This window comes from Sinohyriopsis cumingii, chromosome 13 (genome assembly GCF_028554795.1).
Source record: "Sinohyriopsis cumingii isolate HCF-2022 chromosome 13, ASM2855479v2, whole genome shotgun sequence".
Classification (NCBI taxonomy): Eukaryota; Metazoa; Mollusca; class Bivalvia; order Unionida; family Unionidae; genus Sinohyriopsis; species Sinohyriopsis cumingii.
The window spans coordinates 32,502,606-32,529,690 of NC_142973.1; the positions used below are offsets into that span (position 1 = coordinate 32,502,606).

The 27,085-nt window shown below is 33.3% G+C and overlaps 1 protein-coding gene across 1 annotated transcript in view; it reads right to left on the reverse strand.

The window, feature by feature from the left end:
* Positions 1 to 3,355: 3,355 nt before the first annotated feature.
* The window catches only part of LOC149785160 (low-density lipoprotein receptor-related protein 4-like), a 172,658-nt gene continuing 148,928 nt past the window's right edge, over positions 3,356 to 27,085 (reverse strand). The window contains exons 29-36 of the mRNA XM_089978939.1: positions 25,408 to 25,502; positions 24,046 to 24,194; positions 21,389 to 21,533; positions 19,320 to 19,436; positions 17,728 to 17,868; positions 12,886 to 12,976; positions 11,120 to 11,264; positions 3,356 to 10,399 (exon numbers count right to left, since the gene is read on the reverse strand). Coding sequence (XP_089835065.1) covers positions 10,271 to 10,399; positions 11,120 to 11,264; positions 12,886 to 12,976; positions 17,728 to 17,868; positions 19,320 to 19,436; positions 21,389 to 21,533; positions 24,046 to 24,194; positions 25,408 to 25,502 — 1,012 coding nt within the window. The 3' untranslated portion in view covers positions 3,356 to 10,270. The remainder of the gene's footprint in view (positions 10,400 to 11,119; positions 11,265 to 12,885; positions 12,977 to 17,727; positions 17,869 to 19,319; positions 19,437 to 21,388; positions 21,534 to 24,045; positions 24,195 to 25,407; positions 25,503 to 27,085) is intronic.

Consider the following 27,085-nt stretch of genomic DNA (forward strand, 5'->3'; position numbering starts at 1 on the left):
TTGTTCAAGAATTCTGTATGAGCACAAAAATATTTCCGGAGAAACAAATTAATCTTTTATAATCCAATTAATCTGAAGAAAACTTAACATATAACTCGAAAACTGGCTACAACAGAAGGAAACAACTTGACATCAAGCGTTTCTAAGCCCAGACTGTGAGATCTTTCTCAAAGCATCACTATTATAACTAATGCGCAATTTTGGAAATGCCTAATTGCAAAATAGAGGATCATGTGATCATGTTTACATATAAAAAATCAAGTGGCCCCAGTATGACCTTGATAAGAACCAATCATTTTACTTGGAGACAAAAGTTGTTTACTTCACTAAAACTATTTACATGCCTAGGGTCACCTATTCAATACAGCCTCGATCTCACTCTTATTATTCCCACAATAAAAATAAATTAAGAAAAGAACTTGTTCATGTGGCTGTTACTAATTTTGAAGTAAGGTCAGGAACTAGGTCAGCTTTAAGTGTTTACCAAAAAAACTGTCAAAGGTCAAACTATTTTCTGGAAAACAAATCCAAATCAGGTAAACAAGATTATATTATAATAGCATGTAATAGAATATAAAACAATTCAACCTGACAAACAATAAAATTAAAATAAATATAAATTAACTCAGATATGTGTAACAAAGGAAATAATCATTTGATGAATTTGACTAAATTTGTTGGTTTTGCTTCTTTCTGCTACTTATAGACCATAGAGTCTTAACAGTTCTCTGTTGGACTTGGTCTCAGTGGTAAATTCCAACAAGCAAAAAACAAAACCATTTATCTCCCACATTAAATCCCACAGGGCACTTGTGTATACCAACATCCTCGAGATTAAAGCCATATTGAAACCATTTCATTGGTTGCATGGGGAGCTACATGGAAAGGGCATTCTCATTCTGTCCATAAATTGGAATGGTGTGAATACATACCCTTAGCAGTGATATAAACAAAATCGTAGCCCAATGCTCTGGGCCTCTCTAATTTCAGACTGGGCCCATACTATATTCTAAATGAGGTGCCTGTTGGGCTTGTCGAAACACATCTTATTTGCCTATCAAACTTTGGATCACGCTGAAGAACCAATTTTCAGTAATCATCAAAAATATTTAAAAAACAATTTTTAGAACATGCCTGTTACATGTAGCATGTATAAATGGTAATCATGGTTGGAAAAATTACCTTTGAGCAGTATAAACAGCGGCAATTAAAAGGCAAAGAGTCGGGTATAAACATATCACTTAATTGGCTGACAATAGCTGTGCGATATTTGAAGACTACAGTGGGTGAGCCCATTGTGTTAATTTGCATAGGTAAGATCAGGAAGTAGAACAACCCTATATAGAAAAATAAAGAGATGCTAGATGCATGTAGAAGGAGAAACGTTATTACATATAATTGCCTTGAATGAGAATGTTTAAGCCCCATGTATTATAAATTTTTGACAAGTTTGTGAAAAACAATGTTTCTTTGAAGTTGGATTTTTACTACATATGAAGATTTCTATTGTCAGAATAGTGTTTACGTGGGAGTTGTTCTTGAAGCAGATTTATGAATCAATTAGCTATCAGTAAAGCACCCCCCCCCCACAACAAAAATTTCAACTCCTGGTTGACAGATTTTTACTTTGTGAAGCATGCCAGCAAAAAAATAAGGGGAAGGGGGCCAATTAATTATTTGTGCCTACTGCAAACATCAACATAAGTCAACTTGGTTCTGACCAGGATTTGCTCTAAGAATCCAGGAGTCTCTTCTGTTCAGGGACTTGCATTACCTTCAAACCCTATACTGAACACAATTGAATTCATATTTGAACTGTAGCAATAGCAATGTTGTGTGACAAAGTCACCAGCCCAGGGCCTGTGTCTAAAACAAAAGTTTTTGAGTACAGCTTAGCTCCAACTCTCCAGTTCCAAATACAGAAATCAAGAGAATCGGTGTTGCCTCATCCTGATTGCTTTACTGAAATGGGAAAAATCATGGATAAATGATCAAAGTGAAAATCCCATGTATTTTATCATCTATTCAAGCAACCATGATGGCTGGTGTTTCATTCCAATCCAAAGTTGTCTGGATCATATTAAACATGTCCTCCACAACAAACAGTTCTCTTAGTAAGTGGTAGGAAAAAAAAATCACTCGAGCAAGAAGGCCTTTCACATTGAAAGTATACATGGAGAAATGGAGAATTTTCTCACAATGGTGAGTGTTAACAAAGTTAACCTCCGAAGTCATCAATAGCTCACTTCCTACTTTGGCTCAATGACAATAACAACTACAATCACAATAAAAGGTTACCATTGCACAATCTTACGACATGCTGCATCATCATGTTGGACAATACATAAAGACCTATCTGATTTTCTGTCAGATTTTAATTTCACACATCCAAAGGCGTTGGCTCTGTGCCCAACGTGAAATGTATCCTGTTTGTATCCAGGCTGAATAAGATGCAGTTTGAAGCACTCAAAGGATTCATTTGTTCACCTCATGTAAGACCTGCTTCCTACATTATCTATTGATAGCAGGAAGAATCAGTGAAAATGCTTGCCTTGTTGGTTGGCCCAAGCTACGTAACAGTTCCAGTGGAATGGGTAAGTGGAACTCGTGACAGCCCCTGCTGAGAACAGGCTGACACTAATGGGAAAGCATTTTTTGTGGTGAAATCTTTTTTCCATACTGGATCTTTCATCGCAAGGTTGTCTGCAGGACCTAGTAATAGTTCTTAAGTGGTACCTGAAAAGAACTGAGCCAGTGCATCTCAAAGATGGCAAGGACAACTCTGTCTATTGCTGTCAATGGCTTGCTGATTCCTTGCTAACTTGGTATTTCACTGGCTACATACTGTGCAGTGACTGCATGAAGTGAACATGCCTCACATCAATTTCAAGAACAACACAAGCCAGAAAGACCAACTCATAAATATATCCATATCTTTAATTACTGACAATACAGAATAGCTATAAAAAAAGTCATACCAGGGGCCAGTATATGGAACTGTCCCCTGCCACCTATGTGAGCAGGTAACTTGTAGTATTTTTAGTTCAAAAGGATAGCCAGGGAGGAATGGATTTGTGAAGTAGTAATTGTTTCAAGGTATTACGATCTGGTTTTATCAAAGTAACCTAGTTTACTAGGAAAGAAAATTGGTTTTCATGATTAATTTAAATAAAAACTAATACAAATATTTTTGTAAAGCTCAACTTTACTGAACCTGAAAAGCAGTATATAAAAAACTTTGAGCTTAATCTAGGGTGTTGATGGATGTATGGACAAACAAGCACATGGACAATGAAATGACTGCTGCCAAGCTTCTGCCAAGACAAGCTTGATCATAAAAGGTAAAACAAGAAAATACTTATTGATGTTTTATTGAATCACAGCTTAAAATTGTACAGGAAGAAGACAAAATGTCAAGTACAGTGCACATGAAGTTAATTGCTTGTACATGCTTTGGATGTTAAACATTTAGTATGCAGTTAATGAAGATGATGCAATGCAAGTCTATTTACTACTTGCAAGATGAAAAAAGTTATTATCAATGAGAGCCTGTACAAGAAAGCTCCCCAACGTGGTTGTTTGTTTTGTTTTTTGTGGAGAAAACTTAAGGTGAACAAGGTGAAATTTACAGTTTTATAGAAATGTCTTTTCTGCACTTCAGAAACAGTATGACTAGTTGATGTTACAACAGAAGAGTGTGATGGAAAGATTTTTTTAACAAATCATGAACACTGATGTAGCTTGGTAAATAATAAGAAAATGCTATGGTAACCAGAAAGTTGTAAATTATAATTCATAATAATGGAACATCTAGATTCAGTGGTAAATTGAACTGTATGAATTATCAATAGAGATTTGGATGCATACAATCACAGCTGTAACAGGTTCTATTAATTAATGTTTGTAAATTAGTTGTTCTAATTTTGGAGAGAATTTGTCTATTACAGCAGTTTCAAAACCACCTATATGGACAATGTCCATATACAAGGCAAGACAAATATAACAATAAGCTGACCATGGCTCACGTGTTAAGCCCAGCCATGTGCTATATTCCAAATATAAATGAGTGGGTTTAAAATGGTACTGAATAAGTCAATCTATGGAATGGACAGATGTACGAATATGTACGCAGACATCAGAGTTATCACTGTTAAAATTCCACCTTGAAAAGAAAAAAAAGAATTACTTTTCCATAAATAAATTTTAACATCATTTATTTGTAACAAATTTAGCAAATCTTGGAAAATTACTAACAGTCATTTTTGTTGTTGTAACCCTATGAACAGATAATGGATACTCTCATACAAAGCTTTGTTGACACGAGATGAATTTGATTGCCTATTTTGAAACATTGGGAGACTCAAAGTGCAGATATAACAAAATCTCTTCTAACAGTGAGGGATATTTAAAAAGAATTGTAGACAGAACACCAATATCAGCGTTTCCTTAAAAATAATAATATCCAAGTCCATGCAACAGCATCGTGGCCACTAATATATAAATCTGATGACAAACTTTCAAAATGTCTGTCTGGATATTGGTCAATATTTATAACACATTTCATCAAATGATTCTGGCCTTAATGAAGATTATTTCACTCGCTAAATTTGCCACAATTTTAAGATTATTAATGTTTTTTACAAAGATTCATCTGTTGAATAATATCAGTCAATACAAACTGGGTAAAAGAAGCATTCATATTGTTATGATAGATCTTTGCTGTGTATGAAAATACACCCTTCTGTAAATAGCACAGACCCAGCTCTGCCATTATGCAGTCAGCCAGGCCTTCAGATTCTATGCTGTTCACATGATATCGTATGTGAAATTAACAGCAGACCCAGATCTGTTGGCACATCTGGACATGTACTTTTTGAAAGTGGATGCAAATTACAGATGAGCAAATCAGACATATCACAGAAAGGCAGAAAAGCAACTGAGGTAGAAGAGAAGATATACAAATTCCTCTTTTTTTATTTGATGAAAAGAACGTGTAGCACCCAATTCTTGGGTTTGTTGTGTAGTAAGACTGTATAGTAGTTTATAAATATTTCCCTAAAATTCAACAGAAAATCTATGATATAAGTTTATCTCAGATATAAAAGTTGTATTCAGAACCATCATGTGCTTCCAGTAATTCGGAATACTATTTTCTGTCCATATATCAAACATTGGGTTTTTATTATCACAAAAGGTCTCTAAAAGAGGAGACACTTGAAGGAAATTAGTATTATTGGGTTCAGCCCAAACAAAAATGTCCTGAAGAAAGAAACCATTATACTCAAACCTTCTTGAACTACAATACCTAATTTGATAATAATATATGATAATAATATATGTTTGTTTCATTCAAAGGCAATCTCGGAATTAATATTTATTTTTTCTTTAATATTTGTAAATATAATAGTTACACCACTGGCTCAGATCAATTGCAAAACATCAAAGCTTAAAAAAAATTCACCTGGAAATATTTCAGTAGAGAGATGCAGCATAAAAAGGGGAAAATGGAGAAATTGGTGAACAAAAAGACTTAAGCAATCAATAATACCATACTAAACTATAAAACTTAGTCCAAGGCTAAAGTAATCAATAATACCATACTAAACTATGGAACTATTCATACATTATGCAAAAGGAAAGTGATCTAATCAACACAAACTTGATTATGAGTACCATAAACATGTTATATGCCCACCTTATGTTCATTATTCCTCTATGTAGAAAACTTAAATTTTATCTGTAGAAACCATCCTTCTATTTTCAGTCACATTGACCCAAAAATGGATAGGTTTCTTCCTCACCATAACTGCAAGCCTTCAACAAACTTTTGTCTTTCAGTTCCAAAATGGCTTCTTCCTTATGCTAAGTGCAAGCCAGCCACACGATTTGAGGTATTTGATGTAAAACTAATGTTACTGTGTGTGCAAACCTTTTTTCTTCAGTGACCTTGACCTTTCAACTACAAAATAAATTCAATTTTCCTTAACCCAAGTGCAAGCTATCCATAAAGTTTGGCACCCATAGATGATGGGTAACAGGTTATTGTGCAGAAACCATTTTCTCCTTCAATCCCAGTAACCTTGACCCCAAAATCAATAGGGTTCTTCCTGACCCTAATTACAAACTTTGGCTACTGTAGTTGGCGCAGAAACCATTTTTCTTCTTTTAGTCAGTGACCTTGACTTTATTTTTACCTCCAAATTCTTCCCTACTCAAATTACGTGCAATCAATAAAGTCTGGTAAATGTTAATTGTGGGGAGCTAAAGTTATTGAGCAGAAGGGAAATGTAATGGACAGGAAACAGAAAAATGGATGAAAGTCTTTCACCAAGAGGAAATCAATTTATATCTGAGAATTGCCTTAAAAAACATACTGTGTGATTTCACAGGGCATCTTTTAATAAATACTGTACATGATTATGCAATAGCCGCTTTTGAATGCATTTCCAAGGTGATTTCTGCTCACTGGTACCGATCACAGCTTTTGTATGACTTTCATGTTCCTGTTTGCTGAGTATATGATTCACAGGGAGTAAAAAAGACCCAACACATAAGACCTAAGTTAAAAGTCATATGGAATGGCCAACCTGTATTTTATGATGCAAAATGTTCAATGAAAGGAAAGTATTTTTTTCCCACAGTGAAAAGAAATGTAAAACTTTTTTTCACAGTTGTAACCCCAAAAAACTTGAGACCTACATCTGCTGGCTATCTATCGACATAAAATTATTGTAGCTATGCAAACTGCGATAGACACTAAAAACTGGAAGGTATATATTCTAGACATCATTAAAAAGCAAGAATAAAACCTGTATCTACATATGCTACAAAATCTATATATATACTAAGTACAATATTTTGAAAGATTAATGAAAAGTAGCACCCGTTTTTCTGGAACTTGTAAAACTTAAATCGTATATTAGCATTTAAGTACATGCAAAGCATTACAGATTGGGATATGGCAAATATATAGATTCCAGACTGATTACATTAAACAGATACTTCATTTGAAATAATATCAATCAACCAAATGGCACACTGTTCATGTGCCTTATGGTTAGTTTCAATGACACTTTGAAAAACAGAAGCTAGTTAATTAGGTAAAAGTATACAAAGTCGGCCAATAGAAAAAAGCAACTTTTGCTTTAATGCCAGATATAAGTAGGTAAACCTCTTTGTAAAATGTATGTTACTAACAACGGGCTAAAATGATGCATGTTCAAACCCTTTGGGCTTTAAAATTACATGCGATATTTTCACTGTAAATCTAAATACAGAATTAACAGATTTGGTCATAAAGAATAATTATTTACAAATTACACAAACTATTAAAATTAAAAAAAAAAAACTTGATTCAATGCTTTGTATTTAGCGACTTATGTAAATAATGAAAAGCAATGACTTGCTAGATTCTAATGAATGTGTAAAATTCAGCAGGATGGAAAACAAATTTGCATACTGTAGGATTGTATTTGCCATTAGGTAAATTGTCTTTAATAATTTTCAATTGGTACCTTTATCAACCTTTTGCTTAATTTGATAATCTAAGATCTTTTCTGTAGTCAGCATTCAGATAGGTAATAAAATCATATTAGTCATTTCTTGGTATAAAATTTACATTTCTTGGTACAAAACAATAATGCATGAAAACCACACTATAAACAAGACCTATCTTTGTTTAATTTTAATATCCCCAACACCACCATCCCACATTTCCAGTTCTAGATGCTGAAATCACATAAGTATTCCATAGCTAGAACCCTAAAAATGTGACCTATAGCATCTACAACTGACAACTACATTCTAAGTTTCTAAAACAAAGCATCCTAACGTGTTTTTGTAATAGTTGTCCAAGATCTGAACAGGTATCCTTAAGTATTTTCAACAACATGTAACTTTTGACCAGAGAAATTAAACTTGTATCATTTGGATTAGATAAACAAGATCACAAAACATTACTAACATAGATCAACTACCTATCATAACATGCATGAATTAAAAAAACTGCAAATACAGATGTTGCATTTACTACTGTGAATTGATAACAAATTTGCAGGACAAATTTTTGTGGATTTCAGGGTTCCTACAACCACAAGTTTAAACAAGACACAAAGTTCTTTCTGTGGAAACAGTAGGAACCATTGCTTATTCCTCAAATTTAAGTGTGAAGGAAAATGTAATATTTTGTAAAACCATAAAAATTGTTGCCCATGAAAATTCACAATATATTTTGGATGTTACTAAGACAAACCTTGCAAACACAACCTTGGAAACTAAAAACTTTCTAGCACGACCATGGAGATCTAAGTTTGTTCAAACTAATGAGGTAGAATTGTTTGTTGGGGTTTTGGGGGGGATATAATTTCGGTATTTATTTCCTCTTACATCTTTATACATTATAAACACAAAAGATATAGGTGTAAATGGTTAACTTTACGTCAAAAAGGAAATTTAACTGCAATGGTTAAAAAGCATGCTAATTCCTTCTGATATCTTTTTAAAATGTGAATGTTTCTGTTTAAACTTTGTTAAAATCTTTCTTGTCTGAAAACCCCATATTTACTGACATAAATTGCATAATTTAAAAATAATTCCATTCTAAAAGTATAACCATCATAAAACTTGGTACATGTATTATCTGCTGTCTCTCCCCCCACCCATAAATATGTAGAATGACATTATCACAATGTACTAACATAAGGATTCTAGTGAGGGAAATTGGGATGGGTTATTCTCTGATCCTGTGGAAAATAAATAAACACTGGAGTTCCCACAGGAATGTTGGGGTTTTTTTTGCAGTTTATCTAATGATACATATTTTGTGGAAACTCATTATGTGTGTGGAAACTCATGTGTGCCATTTCTAATTTGAAATTCTCTCATCTGAGAAATGATCACCACAACCCATTTACTCAATTTAGAAACTGTAACTAATATATCTGAGGTCCTCATTTGTTCAATGTACCCAGGATCTTCAAAATGTAGGCATAGCCCTATTTTGCAGTGTAATTAAAATGCAAGAATACATGAATTTTTACAATGAAATATAATAATATAAAAATGTTTCAATTAGTTTAAAAATATCTAAGCTATGTTTCAAAGATCATAATGCATGTGAAACAATGTATTCATGTGGCATTCACACAAGTTACTTGCATCTGCATTCGGTTAAAAAATATGATAAGCAATAAAGATCCAGTGCAAATAGTAATATTCAAAACTGCACCTTTTTTTTATATATGGAATCCATATGTTTATGAAATTCATCAGTCTCTTTCAAATATCTTTCATCTGATTGAGCTCTGCAAGTCATGATTTCACATAGCAGTGCCTTCACATGGCAAGTCATTACATGCCAAAACTTCACATAGCAACTCTTCACATTTGAAATGGATCCAAAATTCACTTATACAGCAACTGCCTTTTTATTTTCCCCCTGTGTGAAACGAAACATCCTTGCTATACCATTCTGTACTGTAATTTAAATTAGGCAACTACACACTGATAAACATAATGTGGGTATCACCAGCTCAGTCAAGAAACAATATGTATTGAAACAGATACCATTGTGTCAGCTGTCCTGAAGATCATTTCCATGAGATACTATAATATCAATCTTGAAATATTAAGAAAAACGAATATGGTCAATATTGTTTTCATCTGCAAAATAATAACTTTTGCTCTGAATGCAGAAGTGACTGAAGAGATCTGAAGATTCACTTTTATGGCAAGTGCACAACACCCTGGGAATATGTACTTTATAACCTTACTTTTTTATTAATATAATTCGATTTTATCATACAAGTTTCTGTATACTTGGGTCGAGATATGATATATCACCAAAAAAATATCACAATATCCATTATGTATTGCTACATCACCAGCAATTATACTTGTATCATTTTAACAGATTATTCATATTTGTACAGATATGGCATACTCGAGTGCTGGTTACATGGAAATCTACTTGGTCTTGATACATGATCCAAATGAGCATATATATTCCATCTCCTTTCTGGTATGGCCAAGCTGATGAATATCATTGTGGTAGGAAACCCATTACAATGTACACTCCTGGCTCACTTCTGAGAATAAGACATCTCCATACCGGTCCATGGGTGCTTCAGATTAAACTCTCCATCTTTAAAACAGGCCAGCATTCTTCGGTGTGCTTACCAGTCTATATTGAATAACCATGCCCTCATCAGATACTCACAGTTCACATATTTTTATTAATATTACTGATCTGATATTTTGTGCAAGGCTTGTTTCATATCGGAAGGCACTCTTTTAATCTACCTGGTGAAGGTCTGCTACCTGAACTTTTAAATAGTGCCTCCATTTCAGAGTCTGTTAAAGTCTCATCTACTGAAGGGGAGTTTGAAATTAAAACTCTCTCCTGTAAAAAATAAAATAAATAGAAGTGTAAAAATATTATTGATAAAATTACATTACATAAGTAAGATTTGTGACATACCAAGTCATGGAATTTTAGATTTTTAATATATTTAGCCGTAGCTGATTATCAATGAATCATAGTTCACTTCTAGACATAGTGCTCTGCTAGTGATAGTAAAAAAAATAATTTAACAATTATTTTTTAAGTTATTTTCTTTTCCACTTGAGAAGGAAGGAAAACTGTTATATCCTGAAATATTTATTCAAGGAACACAGCTCTCAACATGGCTTTGCTAGACTGGTACAATAAGTTGTTTCTTTACCTAAATATAACTGAATTATTCATAGGTTTCATATTGTTATCTGCTGGTTTTTATTATGTTTGCAAATATACCACTTTGAAATCTTCCTTTACTGGTATACAATTAAATGCCTAAAAGACAGTTGTGAAAGAAAACTCATCTTGAAAACAAGTTACAGAAATAATTTCAATTTCTTTTCTACAATGAAAGTCAGACTTCATCTTACAATAACCTATTATTGACAATTCTCGGTAAATCAGAATGCCCGGTTACCCATCCAACACTGGTTCTTTTTCCTAGTTAATATCACTTTCTCACTAGTAAACCTATATTTATAGTGAACTGAATAAGAAATACTAAATTAAATTAAAGTCGCAGTTTATTTCGGATCAGAAATATTTTGGGTCATTTTTACTTACAGATTTTTTACTAAATCTAAAAATGTGCCACTCCCTGGGTGGCCTGTCAGAGTTAATAGTTTCCGTACTAGTTTGTTGATAACTTGGATTTGAAAATGAGGTAAGTGCACTGAGCTCTTCCCCTGAATAATGTTTTCTCTTTTGCCTGAAAAAAACAACAAAAAATATTTCATACATCAAAATCTTATTTCAATATATCTTACATATAAAATCTGTAATACATGACGAATAATTTTTAACAAATTTCTGTCTGGGTAGGCTAAAGATTAAATTTATAAATCTGAAATGAAATGTTTGCAAGTTTAGGATTCTATTTACCATATGTTCATGTACATCAAGTTACAGTTAGTACTCTCAAGGACAATCTTGTTTTCCTAAGTACAAAGATACCTCAAACACTTTAACCGAATATGAAATAATGATCTGATATCAACATGTGAAATATCAACAATACTAAGCATCATAAAAATGATATAAAATAAAAAAGGATTACAATGACTTTACAAGCCCACTGAATTTTGTTTTGACAATAGGAATGAATTTCTTATCGGTAGCTGTACACTTTAGATGATCTAGCATAAAACCCTACTGTATATACCCACGTGCAAGTTGGATCCAATTGCAAACAACATGGACCTTGATCTGCTGCTGAATAATATGTCTGTATGTCTGGGTCTATGTTGTTGTTTCTATTAATTAGTTCCAGCAAACAACACAGACATAAATCTACTGGCACATTATGAGCTGGCAGATCTGGGTCTATGTTGTTGGTTCTGTTGATTAGTCCTAGCAAATAACACAGACATAGATCTACTGGCATATTATGAGATGGCAGATCTGCATCTATGATGTTGGTTCTATTAATTAGTCCTAACAAACAACACAGACATAGATCTACTGGCACATTATGAGCTGGCAGATCTGGGTGTATGTTTCTGGTTCTTTCGATTAGTCCTAGCAAACAACACATAGATCTACTGCAACATTATGAGATGGCAGATCTGCATCTATGATGTTGGTTCTATTAATTAGTCCTAGCAAACAACACAGACATAGATCTACTGGCACATTATGAGCTGGCAGATCTGGGTCTATGTTTTTGGTTCTGTTGATTAGTCCAATCAAACAACACAGACCCAGATCTACTGGCACATTATGAGATGGCAGATCAGGGTCTATGTTCTTTGTTATGTTGATCAGTCCTAGCAAACAAGACAGACATAGATCTAATGGCACACAATGAGATGGTAGATCTGGGTCTGTGTTGTTTGTTCTGTTGATTAGTCCTTGCAAACAACACAGACCCAGATCTACTGGCACATTATGAGAGGGCAGATCAGGGTTTATGTTGTGTGCAGTTTGATCTGACTTTTATGTCAGTATTAACAGCATTTATCATATATCACTTGCCTCAATTTTATTTTGTAACAACTGTCCATCAAGTTGCCAATGCCAATGGTAGCATGTTAAGTTTGCAAAATTTATCTGGTAATCCTTACCTGTGTGCATCTGAATGTATTAAACTCATAATACAATATGCCATTCACTGCTAGCAGATTGTGACATATAGTATGTCTGAAAAGAAGTGTAATTTTAAAAAATCACTCAGACTAGTAATTCTGGTTAAATGATACAGTATGGAATATTAATTTAAAAAGTGTTACATGGTAAGATAATGGAACCTTATAAAACAGATCTTCCCCTGGTTGAAATAAATTTTCCAAAACATAAAATGAATTTATAATATGAAAGCTAAATTAACTTACCGTCTCCATATAAGAATGATGAGTACTAGACCTGCTAAAGCTACGACTATAACCACCGCCAAGGCTATATATGCTCCTTTTGAGGGGGTACCTGAAATGTACAAGTAATTACCAAAAATAAGGTCAAGCATGTTGCTGAATGATTGTCAGATTCATAATGATTCATCCAATGATAAGAAAAATCCATCAGAGTTTATCAAGAAAAGCAAATGAAATTAACAAAAACTTTACTGCAAATATTCTGCGACCATAACTCAAAGATAAAACAGGGTAAGAGTGTATGCTGCAGAATGAATTATCTCAGCTTCAAAGTGTCTCATCACCAGCAAGAAAAATCTATCAATGGGTTAAAGAAATACAAAATAAGAAACCTTTGACCAAAACCTTAATGCGATTTTCCATGACGGTGACCCTGACACAGACCTGCCAACTCTGACAAGATCGTCTCATTAAGGCAGTTGAATTTTTCTGTAAGTTTGACCAGTTTTCGGTTAGTTATAACAAATATCATAAACTGCTGTTGTAAAGCTGGAAAACATATTTAAAAGTTCCGTGCTCGAAACATGCAGCAACGATAAGCATTATGTTCAACTGATGTTTGTAAAGTACACATAGATCTTATTTACATCTAGTACATTTGTACAAACTTCAGTTCCAAACCCTATGCAGCTCAAGGTTTGTTGCTATCTCTCACCTTGATATAATTCTTGGAATTTTTTCCCATTTCACACGACGACAATTATATCTACCACCACAAGACTAGTATTAACAAGTGATGTCCAATAAATGTAATTGTGTCCCTTCCTGCTTTTATACACAAGAATCTGAATATTCCATTTTATTCTGTGCTGATTATTGACACTTTTTAAGAGGCTTATTTTCTGATATTTCTTCGACATGCATCACTTGTTGGACACCATTTTTGAAAAAATTCTATAATCAGCAGAAGCTTTGCATGAAAAATGTGTACTTAAAGCGTCTGAGGTACTACTGTAAAGCTAGTCTGGTTCCCTGACTAATTCTACTAATTCAAAAATAAAACCTGGGTCCAAATTAAACATGAAGGGATCAAATATAGGGATTTTTTGGCAGCAATAATTTTTCCATAGTTTTTGCGTTTTGTCCATTATGTTTGTAATATAAGGGTCGTTTTCATAAGAGTTATGGCAAAATCGTAAGGGTTGGCAGATCTGCTGAGAGCAAGGTCAAAGGGGCAAGCATTCATGTCACCAAATGAACTATATCAGCTTCATAATGATTCATTCTGCATATTAAGAAATTCCAGCAAGGAGTTTGGAAAAATGTATGCAAATAGTTTTTTATATATAACAAAAGCATTAACACAAATTTACTATGTGACCTTGATCCCAAGGACATAATTACTAATGCCAAATATGATGAGAATCTATCAAAGAAAACTGAGTAAATGAAAAAACCTGAACCAAAACCCTAATGCAAAGTGTCTATGACTGTAACCTTGATGCTAAGTTAAAAAGAAGGACAGAGCATATCATTCAGTGAATTGTCTTACCTTCATAATAATTAAATTCATGCTAAGTTTGATGTGAATCTATCAAGAGATTTAGGAAATCTATGCAAATGAAAACCTTTTAACACAAACCCTAAACTATTGACAATGATGATGCCACTGCCATCACTGTCTGAGAAGTCATATCTTGCTTTCCACTAAAATGTAGCAACTTGTTCATTTTCAATCAAGACAGAACACTATCCCAATTTGCCAGTTACCACTAAAATGTAGCAACTCTTTCATTTTCAATCAAGACAGAACACTATCCCAATTTGCCAGTTACCACTAAAATGTAGCAACTCTTTCATTTTCAATCAAGACAGAACACTATTCCAATTTGCCAGTTACCACTAAAATGTAGCAACTCTTTCATTTTCAATCAAGACAGAACACTATCCCAATTTGCCAGTTACCACTAAAATGTAGCAACCCTTTCATTTTCAATCAAGACAGAACACTATTCCAATTTGCCAGTTACCACTAAAATGTAGCAACTCTTTCATTTTCAATCAAGACAGAACACTATCCCAATTTGCCAGTTACCACTAAAATGTAGCAACTCTTTCATTTTCAATCAAGACAGAACACTATTCCAATTTGCCAGTTACCACTAAAATGTAGCAACTCTTTCATTTTCAATCAAGACAGAACACTATCCCAATTTGCCAGTTACCACTAAAATGTAGCAACCCTTTCATTTTCAATCAAGACAGAACACTATTCCAATTTGCCAGTTACCACTAAAATGTAGCAACTCTTTCATTTTCAATCAAGACAGAACACTATTCCAATTTGCCAGTTACCGCTAAAATGTAGCAACTCTTTTATTCTCAATCAAGACAGAACATTATTCCAATTTGTCAGTTACCACTAAAATGTAGCAACTCTTTCATTCTCAATCAAGACAGAACACTGATCCAATTTGCCAATTACCACTAAAATGTAGCAACTCTTTCATTCTCAATCAAGACAGAACACTGATCCAATTTGCCAATTACCACTAAAATGTAGCAATTCTTTCACTCTCAATCAAGACAGAACACTGATCCAATTTGCCAATTACCACTAAAATGTAGCAACTCTTTCATTTTCAATCAAGACAGAGCACGGATCCAATTTGCCAATTACCACTAAGTACCTACATCATTGTACACTGTTATGTATATTCGATTTAATTTATATCTGATTTAATTGTTGTAAGTTTTAAAATCTTTCTAATATTTAATTTTATCATATGTCAAAATAATGTAGCTCTGTTTACTAGGAACTCATACTTTTTCCAGAAAATAGTTTGCCCTTGACTGTTCATTTCTGTAAACATAAGGCTGACCTGGTTCCCAACCTTAATTCAAATTAGTAACAGTCACGTCAACAAGCTCTCTTTTTAATTCATTTTATTGTGGGAGTAATGAGAGTGAGATCGAGGCTGTATTGGATATGTGATCCTTGGCTTGTAAATAGTTTTTAGTGAAGTAAACAACTAATCTAACACTAGCTCCATGTGACTTGCCAATTACCAATAAGCACCTACATCACTGTACACATATTTCAGTCAAGACACTAAGACTAATCTAACACTAGCTCCATATGAGTTCCCAAATACAATCAAGCATCTACATCAATGTACACTGTACATCTCAGTCAAGACACAAAACACTGATCCAACATTAGCTCCATATCAATTGTAAATTGCCACCAAGCACCTACACTACTATACACACATGCAATTTTCTTCCGCTCAAAAAGTATGCACTTTAACTTAAAGTTATGGGTTACTGGCTTACTGAAGTAGAGTTATCTCTATCAACCAATTAAAGAAACCTCTTTTTATGATGTTTCTGATATTAGCATCTAAAAAATGTGCCAAAGATTATCACATTGTGCACAATTTAATACTAAAGACATCTAATTCTAACTGATCAGAAAAAGTTTCATTATATATATATATATATATATATATATATATATATATATATATATATATAAAAATTATAAAATAAACAATACCAACACGTAGAATGTGTGACCGGTTTCGCTTTAATGCTTCATCAGACTGAATTCAAACTGAATTCAATATCTTGCTTACGTCATTAAATATGTTGTTTCTAAGTGATGAATGAAATAAACAATATGACATAAACAAGATGACGTCATAGTTTACATTTTTAACGTAATCATCTTATACTTTAACGAATAATTTACATGGAGATGTGCATATACAGCAAAGATTAATGATATCTTAATACATAAAAATATATAAAACTGGATCTTAAAGATACATATATCTCTACTGATAACTATATAAAAATTTAAAGAAACCTCTTTTTATGATGTTTCTGATATTAGCATCTAAAAAATGTGCCAATGATTATCACATTGTGCACAATTTAATACTAAAGACATCTAATTCTAATTTATATATATATATATATATATATATATATATATATATATATATATATATATATATATATATATACACACACACACACACACACACACACACCAAGTGTCAAACAAATATAAATAACAGATTTTAGTTTTGCTCCAAAAATTAAGTGTGAATGATGGATGGATGGACAAAAACAAAAAATATTAAAACTAAAGAATTCCAAATGGAAAAAGACAGAAAAAGACCAAAATCTAACATGTCTTTAATGTTTCAAAGTGATACAGTGAATGATTTTGGAGTTCTTCTGCAGAAATAAGTGTGAATGATGAATGCATGGATGGATAAACAATCAGATTTAAAAATTAAAAATAATGGACTGAAGAATTCTGAACAGAAAAAAACTGTATCCACTCTGCTGCTGTAATATATGTACAAGATGTGATAAAGATATCTTTGGTTTTGAAGATTTGCCCAGAAAATGAGAGTGTGGATAATGGCTAACGATGGAAAGACAGACAAAAACAATAAAAATATTAAAAATGAAGAAATGTTAATGGCAAAGGGCACATCTGGATCCCAGTCTAACATGTGCACCAAATTTCACAGATAAATCTTTAATGGTTTATGAGTTGTGCTCAGGAAACAAGAAGTGGGACAGACTGATGGACAAAAGGACAGACAGATGTAATTCTCTTCTATATCCAAACAAAACATGCCATACTTATTAGAGTTATGTAGTCTCTCATTCAAATCATACACACAGTGTATGAAGTAGGTTTTACCTCTACTTCAGTGATGGTTATTATCTTGAACCACAAAGGGTAAGTCACAGTTTGAAGGGAGTGGGGTGGCAAGACTCAAATCCCCAGGCCTTTTCTAATATAACAAGTCTGTGCCCGAGTATGTATACTTGACTTACCTGACTGTTGTTTATTTTCTTGCTGTTCTTTTGTAGTACACAGCTCGAGTTCCTCCTCCTGGGGAGTACACATAAATGGGGGCCATTTAGGACTAGCCCCAGGAGGCTGATTGGTTGGAACAAAATTTCCATCGGTTGGAACTGAAAAATTTAGAAAAGACCTATGGTGAAATCTCATTTCTATAAAGGTCATCAACGAGACTTCCCTGATTGGGTCTTTATATAGGGGTGTGTCGGAAATTATCTTTTTATGCAGTTAATTATGTACTGATTAATAAACATAATAAAATGGACTTCTTGCACCTGACTTTCACAGGTTTTTATTCATATGTGATTGCAACAGTAGAATTGAATGCATGTGTCATTATGTTTCACACATAGAGATACAACCTAATGTAAAATCCAAAGGCAAAATTTACTGCTCTTTGCTATTATTTTTAAAAGGTATGATCTCAAAGATGTTATTACCATTCACATGACAGACTTTAAATAAAAATTATATAATACAGATGTAAAATACTATTCATCTTGATTTGCTGTCGTCATCTGTGCTGTTGCCACAACTGGATTATTGAGAGGTCACACTCACTTTAACTCCACCCTGCTTGTTTATCTGACAGAAGCACTTTTGTTATCAAATAATCAGAAAACATCCTTGTAAAAGAGAGTCAAGCACATCGGGGAAGGCACATGAATGTTCAAAAGTGTGGGCAAGACATAGATGATTATATAAAAAGTCTTGTCTACAAAAGACACTAACATGATGAGTTTTCCAGTGGATATGTAAAGAATTAGCAAACTGCATGTAACAGAAATAAATCCTCATTTTCTGAACTAGACACATCAGGGAAGGCACATGTGCCCTGAAAAAAGGCAATACACAGGTGTATATAAAACAGATTAATCTGTTACATTTTTCCCACATTATTTCTCCAGCTCATCTGATGTGTTTACTGCTACTTTAATGGAGTTCCATTTCTGTACAGCACTTTCTTTTGTAGGTAATTTGTAAATATTTATTCACTTTGTGACTGATCATGTAAAAGAACAAATATAAATAATTGTTTCTTCTGTTAAAATATTTGCCAAGTTCTTAAGATAGATAAACTGTCTGGTTGCAAATCTTTTCCTTGAAGGATGAATTTTAACAGCACTTTGAAGACATCAATAAATGTATCATGACATGGAAATGGGGGGCTATGTGCCTTTCAGAAGGACATACTAAGGCAGACAACTTTAGCTGAACTGGTATGGTACTGACCAATCAATCAGATGTCTAATGCAATACCAACTTGTATATTGCTTCCTTTTGAAACATTTGAGCAGACCATATATAATTGTTTACAAGACCAACTGCAAATTTCAACGCTGACTCTCATCTGCTACTGCATATTGCAATTGCTCATCTGGGTCTGTGTTGTTTATTAGGAATAATCAGCAGACAAAACAACAAAGACCCTTATCCACTGGCACATGATGTGTCAGCAGGTCAGAGTCAATGTTGTTTACAGCTGGACTCGACATACAAGTGAGTATATATGCTTTTAAACTGTTTAGAATCCCAAACGAGGCAACAAAACAGGAAAGCTCACCTTGAAAGCAAGGTCTGTTGGGGTCAGGCACATCAGGACAGGCACATGTATGCCCTGTGGGGTTGGCAAAACACAGATGTGTACAGCCACCATTTCTATCTGAACAATCATTCATACCTACAATGGCAAAAAAATGAGGTAGTATTGAATGATGAGTGTTTCAATTAAAAGTCTGGAAAATAAGCAAATAAACTATTAATTCTAGGCACCATCCACAAAAGTCATGATTTGATCATGCCAATAACAATAAGGTATATATATCAATCATCACATCAGAATTATACCATAAGCATACCTGAACCAAATACATGCACACAGAAAATAAGGACATTTCCATCAGCATAGTCAAACAATAAATGTTTATGTCCATTAAAAACACTGTAAGTAAATGAGTGATTGGTATTCAGTGTAGACCCAAGAAAAAATATATTCATATACATGTCCAATTCAACAGCAAACAAAATAGACACAGATCTGTCATTTCATAAAGTGCAATCGGCAAAGACCCAGATCTGCCAGTGCATAAAACAATGGCAGATCTGGGTTTGTGAAGCTTGCACATGGACTTGACTTATAAAGAAGTATGTATGGTAATGCATTATGTATTCCTTCAAAGAAAGGCAAAATAATAAAAGTCATGAATACTAATCTTGTCACTATTTTCTACCATCATGACCAGCAAAGTAAAATGCTGATTTTGTTTTTTCTTTAAAGTGTTTGTGTGATGAGTAGATCATGTTCCAGTCTGACTCTAAATCTTTAACTTGAAAACGGCAAAATTTAACTAGCTTTCACCTCAATCAAATTAAACTTCTGACATCCTCATCATTAGACAGGTAGCTAGATTACTACTGGACTAGATTTTTTTTTGTAAAACATGTATGCCCACAATGATAAAAATGTCAAAGTACTACAATGTTAAAATAGTTAAAAAAATGCAGAACAATGCATTAATGGTATGAAAAACTAATAAGTCCATTTTCATATGCACTCAAACATACATGATACACTTTATTTGTCTACTAAAATTACTATTTGCTTTTATAATAAAACATTTAACTCTAAAAAGATCATAAAATGTTTACAAGGCTTAAACATATAGTAATGCATGAAAATTTAATCAGGTCATCTACATATAAATACAAATTTACCAACAAACTTACCTATATACTTGCTTACAAGTTAAAATGGCACACAACAAACATACCAACGTGCCACTGAATACTGCACCTGCAGATCAGGTTCTATCTTGTTTGTTCTACTAATTACTCCTAATAAACTGCACAGACCCATATCTTCTGGCATATTATGGGACAACAGACCTGGGTCTGTGCAGTTTGCAAATGGACTTGACTTATAAGTGACTATATACAATACCTGATGTGGTTTTTGTTTATTTGTGTTAAGAAAGTTTCCTTCTAAAAATGTATGTTCATAAAGTTCAAAATATTCTAAAATAATTTGAAAAACTGGAGGAATGAAAGGAAAATGTAATGAGATCATCTACATATGCATATAAATATGGTAGCTAAATTGCATTCGTTAGAGTTGAATGGATTTTGTGCAATCTTTCTAATAGAATTCTCAGGACAGACAGACACATGGATTGAGGAAGTTGGAACAGATAGAAATGTTAAGATACCTCTACTGCAAACATTTGGGGCATAAACAAAACGAATACAGTAACTCACACAGTTTTCATGCATAACGTTTACCAAATCTAATGAGAAAACTCTTCCGCAAAACTTCTATTACTTTCGCTGCAGCATAATTCTATCATATACATGTATATTGTGTCCACGAGAACATGTCCAAAATTATTTTATTATAAATACATGTTAAATTTACAGATTGGAGAAAATATAATGATAAACTTTACCTTTAATTATCATCAATTTGTAACAAAGAGCATAAAAGATAAAAAGTGGATATACAGAGTTATTTCAACACCAGGACCATTTTTCAAAATATGTTCTCATTTAAAGCCAGCAAGCACACTGCACCTTTAAATAACAAACAAACAATTTCATTCTTGTCTGCCATTGGATTCAAATGAATAATATTCTCACCAATTTGTCTGGAGGGTGTGACCACCTCAATGTCCATTAATCCTTCCAGAAACCTCTGTATTATGATAGCATCTTTCCCTGTGTTTTTGTTGGCCCGCTGAATTACTTCTGTCTGCCAGTCAGTCCAGAAAATGTAGTCACCAAACTGAAATCATCATGATAGTGATGAACAGTTACAAATGAGCTCCGACACTAATTAAATAAATTGCTGTTTACTGTTTTCAAAGATTTAACAGAACATGAAAAGTTAAGATTTCAAACACTGTCACAAAGAAAACTGTGAATGATCACTGCACAGAATGTAGTATTGAGTGTTCTGCCACTTAGCAAACTATCAGAGATGATGTCAGGATTTTATGTCCAGAGGGAAGCTCCCCCCTTGTTAATCAAATATGGGGGAGGTTTTAAAAAAAGGTGAAGGAGGCAATAGCTATGGTTAAATATTTACCTAACAATTCAATATCCATCTTTCTTTCTGTTCCATTCTGTGTGAACTATATTAAAATCAAAATCTTTATAGATGCCCCCTCTAGTTGTACAAGCATTAATCTGTTGATTTTTTTCTCAGCTTAATCTGTTCCACATCTCTGTATGAATACTGTACTGTGCTGACTGAAGAGGCATATACACAGCTGGCTTACTCAGCTTGAACAAGTTGGGAAATTGTTCTTTATGGTTGTTATGTACAATTTTTTGTCCATAGCTCACAGGTATTGTCTTTTGGATACTTCTGCTCCAAAACAAAGATTTTTCACTAACATGAGCTCAGCCAAAATTTACTTTCTTAAATCAGTGCTTTGCTGACTATCTTATCTGCTCCATAATGACAAAATAGGGTTTGAAGTCATTCAGTGCTATTATGTCCTTTATAAGATGGAGATATTTTGATCAAATAAATATCTTTACTTTTTACTTTTATTTTTGATTCTATCTGTTCAATTTATTTTGAACCTTATAGGGTTATATAATTTTGTAGCACAAGACCCCACAGGGCTAAATTATTTTTTTTAAAAAAAAGAAATGAAAATTGCACTCAACTTTTGAATTGTCTAATTTTAATTAGGATTGATATTCTGCTTTTCTTCATACAATTTCTAAATACTGCTGAAAAAGGGTCCGTTTTTTCCATCAATTAGATACATTGGACTCATATTCAACATCTTTTTTTTTGTCAAAATCACTCACTGATATCTTCATTAACACTTTCCCAGCTCAAAGAATCATATAGTTCATAACTTCAAAAAATTGTTTTCATCATCATCATCATCCGCCATTATTTGCCTGACGAGATCGTCATATGAAGATGCACCACATTGAAAATCAGCCATTTTGGTGTTCTAGGTAACCCATATTTTAAACATGCATTTGAAAAACTTCTTTGATGCAAATTCAAACTATGACAGAATGCCTGTTTCAAGGTCCAACATGCCAATCAAATTTACTTTTAACAACCATTCATGTTAAGTCGAAAAACCCAGATGTTTCAAATGTCACAAAATGAACTACGATACCTCTGCCAATGGTGTGACATTTGTTGCAACAAGCACTTTAAGTGTTAACAGTTAAATAAAAATTGTATACTGCACAGAGTGCACCACTTTAAATTAATTGTTCTCACACATCATTACTCTCTATGTGCACCAATTTGAACACATTTTCCCTGATTCCCACATTCACATGTCCAGGAAGCATCGATGAACAATGGATGCTCATTCATTCATTGTCAAGTGTTCTTCCACAAAGCAAACTATGAATGATCATGCCACAGAATTCACTGTCCTGCTTTTTCAGAGATATTGGTTGGAAAAATCATTAACACTGTGTTGATGCTAATGACACATGCTCACCACCTCACATTTTTATTCAGTAAAGGCAAGAAAATAAATTATACAGTCAATTAATTAAAAGTATAAAATCAGGAATGATTTCTAATATAAATACCTTGAATAGACGATCTCCCTTTTACAAATGCTGTGTATGAGATCACAGATTAGAACAAATTGGAAAGAAAATATATGAAAAAACTGCAAATATACATAAATAACAACCTGCAATTCCCTTATTTTTAAAATATTCAGAAAATATAAATGAAATGAAAGTAGCAATGATTAAAATAGTGTGGACCCCATTTATAAGAAATTAAGTTGTTGTAAATAGATTTAATTCCGACATACAAATTTTCCTGTTTTCTAGGAGTTCATTTGAAACAAGTTCGTATTATTAAACTGTAATGGAATATTTTGCTTGTTGTTAACAATAAAATACCAAACTTTTTTAATATCTTTGGAAGCTGCAGTAGATCAATTGGCAGAGCATCATACTAGTAACCCAAGGTCATGGATTCGATATCTGCCAAGCTGGCTACCTTGATATGTCCTTGGGAAAGGCACTTACCATCTCTTTCCTTGGCATGCTAGATTGAGTCAATACTGTATTAAAAGCGCCATTAAAACCCACAAAAACAACAAAATATTCCTACCATTATTGATATGACTATAACTGCTAAAGGTTCTCTGGCATCATTTTATGTGCCCAATGTTGAAGCCACATCTACTTTTTTTGCTGCAATGCAAAATAAACATAATGTAACCGTTTGCCTTCGCTTTTTCCTTCCTCTACCAACCAACCTACAAAAGAATAAGACCTAGAACTCTTACCACAGTTAGTCCAAAGGGGTGAGCCACATGGTCTATGAGTGTTACTCTGTTCTTTCCATTCAAGTCTAATGTTTCAATCTTGTCCAACTTTGCATCCACCCAGTACAGTCGCTTGGCCTGATAGTCAATGGACAGACCATTGGGAAAACCTAAGATGAAGGAAGAAAAGCATTTAAAATAGAAACAATAGTCCAAATGATACTCTACTGGGCGAAAAAGAATTTCAAAGAATTCAAGATAAGACCATTTCTTCCTTTTAACTATCAGGTGTTGAACCATTTCTGATATTCTTCAGCAATAACAAGATTTTCAAAACTGCTGCTGTGATACATGTATTGGATGTCAGCTTGGCACCATTTTCATTTAGGACAAAGTGGATATTACAAGAAGTCTTTTGGTAGTGACAAGATTTTTAAGACGGTTGACATGGCATCCATATTGGAAGTATGACTGCACCATTTTCATTTGCAACCAAATTGATATCATAAGACCACTGGTGAAAACCCCATTTTGATATAGCCATTAATTGGGGAGAAGATGTAAAAAAAATTTCATGATATGACATTCCATTCAGGAGTAGCAAAAACAAAATTTTAAAGATGGCTGCTATGGCATTCAGGAGTGGAAGTGATAACAACTGCCTTCAACATGAATGACATGGCCAAACTTGTGCTTTTGGACAATAGATGACAAACAATTGGCAACAGACTATCTCATAAGCTCTTCTGGTCTATGACCAGTAGAGCTGAAAACCTTAAATTTATCATGTCAATAAATTTTTTATCAATACTGCCATACCAACCTACCAATGAACCCTCATCCCCTATCCTATGTTATCCTGAACTTTTGGACAATATACCTTTAAGAATAGTTCTAATCTATTAATGTACTAATCACGATAACAGTCTAATGGTATATAAAGCAACAGTGTAATGCCTCTTAAAAAAGCAATAAGGTTTGAAATGGAAGCTGGATGCGTAATGTCCAGACAAACAAATAATATCTTGGTGATTGATTATTTTTATAATTTGCTACAGCTGTCACTGGCAAAACAAAACAGATTACTTAAAGTTTGACAAGGATATTCCAAGACTCTCGACTCTCAAACTTGATGGAATGAAAAAAAAATCTATTTTTCAAAGTACACGCAAGATGGCAAACAATAAAGCATGCAAATAATTTATTGAAAAATGTGTAAAACTTAAAACAACAAACTGGGTATAATTCAAAACTGATGAGAATGTTATGGGAAATTAAGTAATGAATATGAGATCTGGGACTAATGAAACCACAGGATTTTAGAAAACAAGGCACAGTTTTCTCAAGTTCCATTATATGAAAAATTCTTATAAGTATTCTTACCAAGGTCAGTGTCAACAATAACTTTTCTATTGGAGCCATCTAGGAAAGCTTTTTCAATCTTTGGCACAACTCCCCAGTCTGTCCAGAACATTAAACTGAAAAGACATAGAGTATGGATAACATGAAGACTCTATTCAAGTGACTGTGTACATGTCTCTAGTTACAATCTCAGGCCTTAAAAAGTAATGCTGAATGTAAAATATGAAGCAAACCATCTTGTGTGCATCCTTTGGTGTGTAAATTGTCATGGTTTTGTTAAAACTGACATATCTGTTGGCAAGGCTGGTGCTGGATTTAAAAAAGTTGTTGCCAAAAAAAAATTACCAACCTCAATATTTTGTCGGCAATTTTATTTTAAAAAATATCACCATTTTCATAATACAGTACTATCCGTTTATCTCAACATACATGGGACCAAGCCAATATTGCCAACATAAGTAGATGTTTACGTAAGTTGGGGGGGTCTGAAAATAAATTGAATTTTCACATACTAGTGGAATTTTTAAGAGATGACCTGTTGTCAGTGACATGAATTTTACACCGGGGGAAAAAAAAAGGAAATTTTGATTAAAGAAGGACAACTAACCTGAAATATATTTTTTTATCGACAACTTATGTTTGTGTAGTACACTCCACAGTGTGTTAAATAATATACATGCATATGAAATATCCATGAATTCGAGTATTAGATCATGTTAGAAAATTTCTGTATCAGTCAAATCCCATTAGAAAATACAACTAAAACATATATATATATATATATATATATATATATATATATATATATATATATATATATAAAGGTATTCCTCGTTTGATCTATTTTCCATTGTCAATAAACACATTTCATGAAACAATTCATTCTGATATTTATTTTCCTAGTAGCACGTGGCTGCATAGTTGTTTATATGCTACATGTATATGTACTTAAATTGGCCTAGATTTTGGTCAGCCAGAGAAAACTACCATGATGTAGAGGCTACCAAAGGGAATGAGGCTATTCATAGGGAAATGACACTATGTGAACAAATTAAAAGGTTTAACATTCTTGCGAGATGTCCCATCTTCATTTAACTTGATGGCCAGATATATATTGTTTCAAAATATTGGAACCTTAATTTGGGTCTTATGCTGCCACTGGTAGATATTGTATGCATGACTTTGTTTTTGCTTTAACAGGAAACTTTCATGGCATAATAAAAATGTTCCAATCACTTTTATTTAAGTTTATTGCTGTCTTCCTTCTCCTTAAAGGCCCTTTCTGAAGGACCAAACAAATGCCTGTTTGTTATTACCACGGCAACATCAAATAATTGCAAAACACTGATGGAGACAGAATGTTTTTTCATATGCTTAGTACTTATACAAAATGAAAGATGCTTCAATGGTAATCAGTTTTCTTTGAAGTTTAAGCAAAACTATTTTTTCTGGTATGTTTTTCAACAAGAAAAATAAATTGCACCTGACTGGTAGATTGGTTCCTGTCTTTAGAGGTGGTCAATTGTAGCTAGTCAGGTAGCCTGATTATTTGGGTTATATTACAGCAAAGAGTATTAAGGCCAGACATCAACATAAGCGGATTATAATATAACAATGCCGAGTAAGGGTGGTTTGTCAATATGAACAAAGGATTTGTTTATGTAACAATAGATTCCAGTGCAATTTTATATCCAAATTT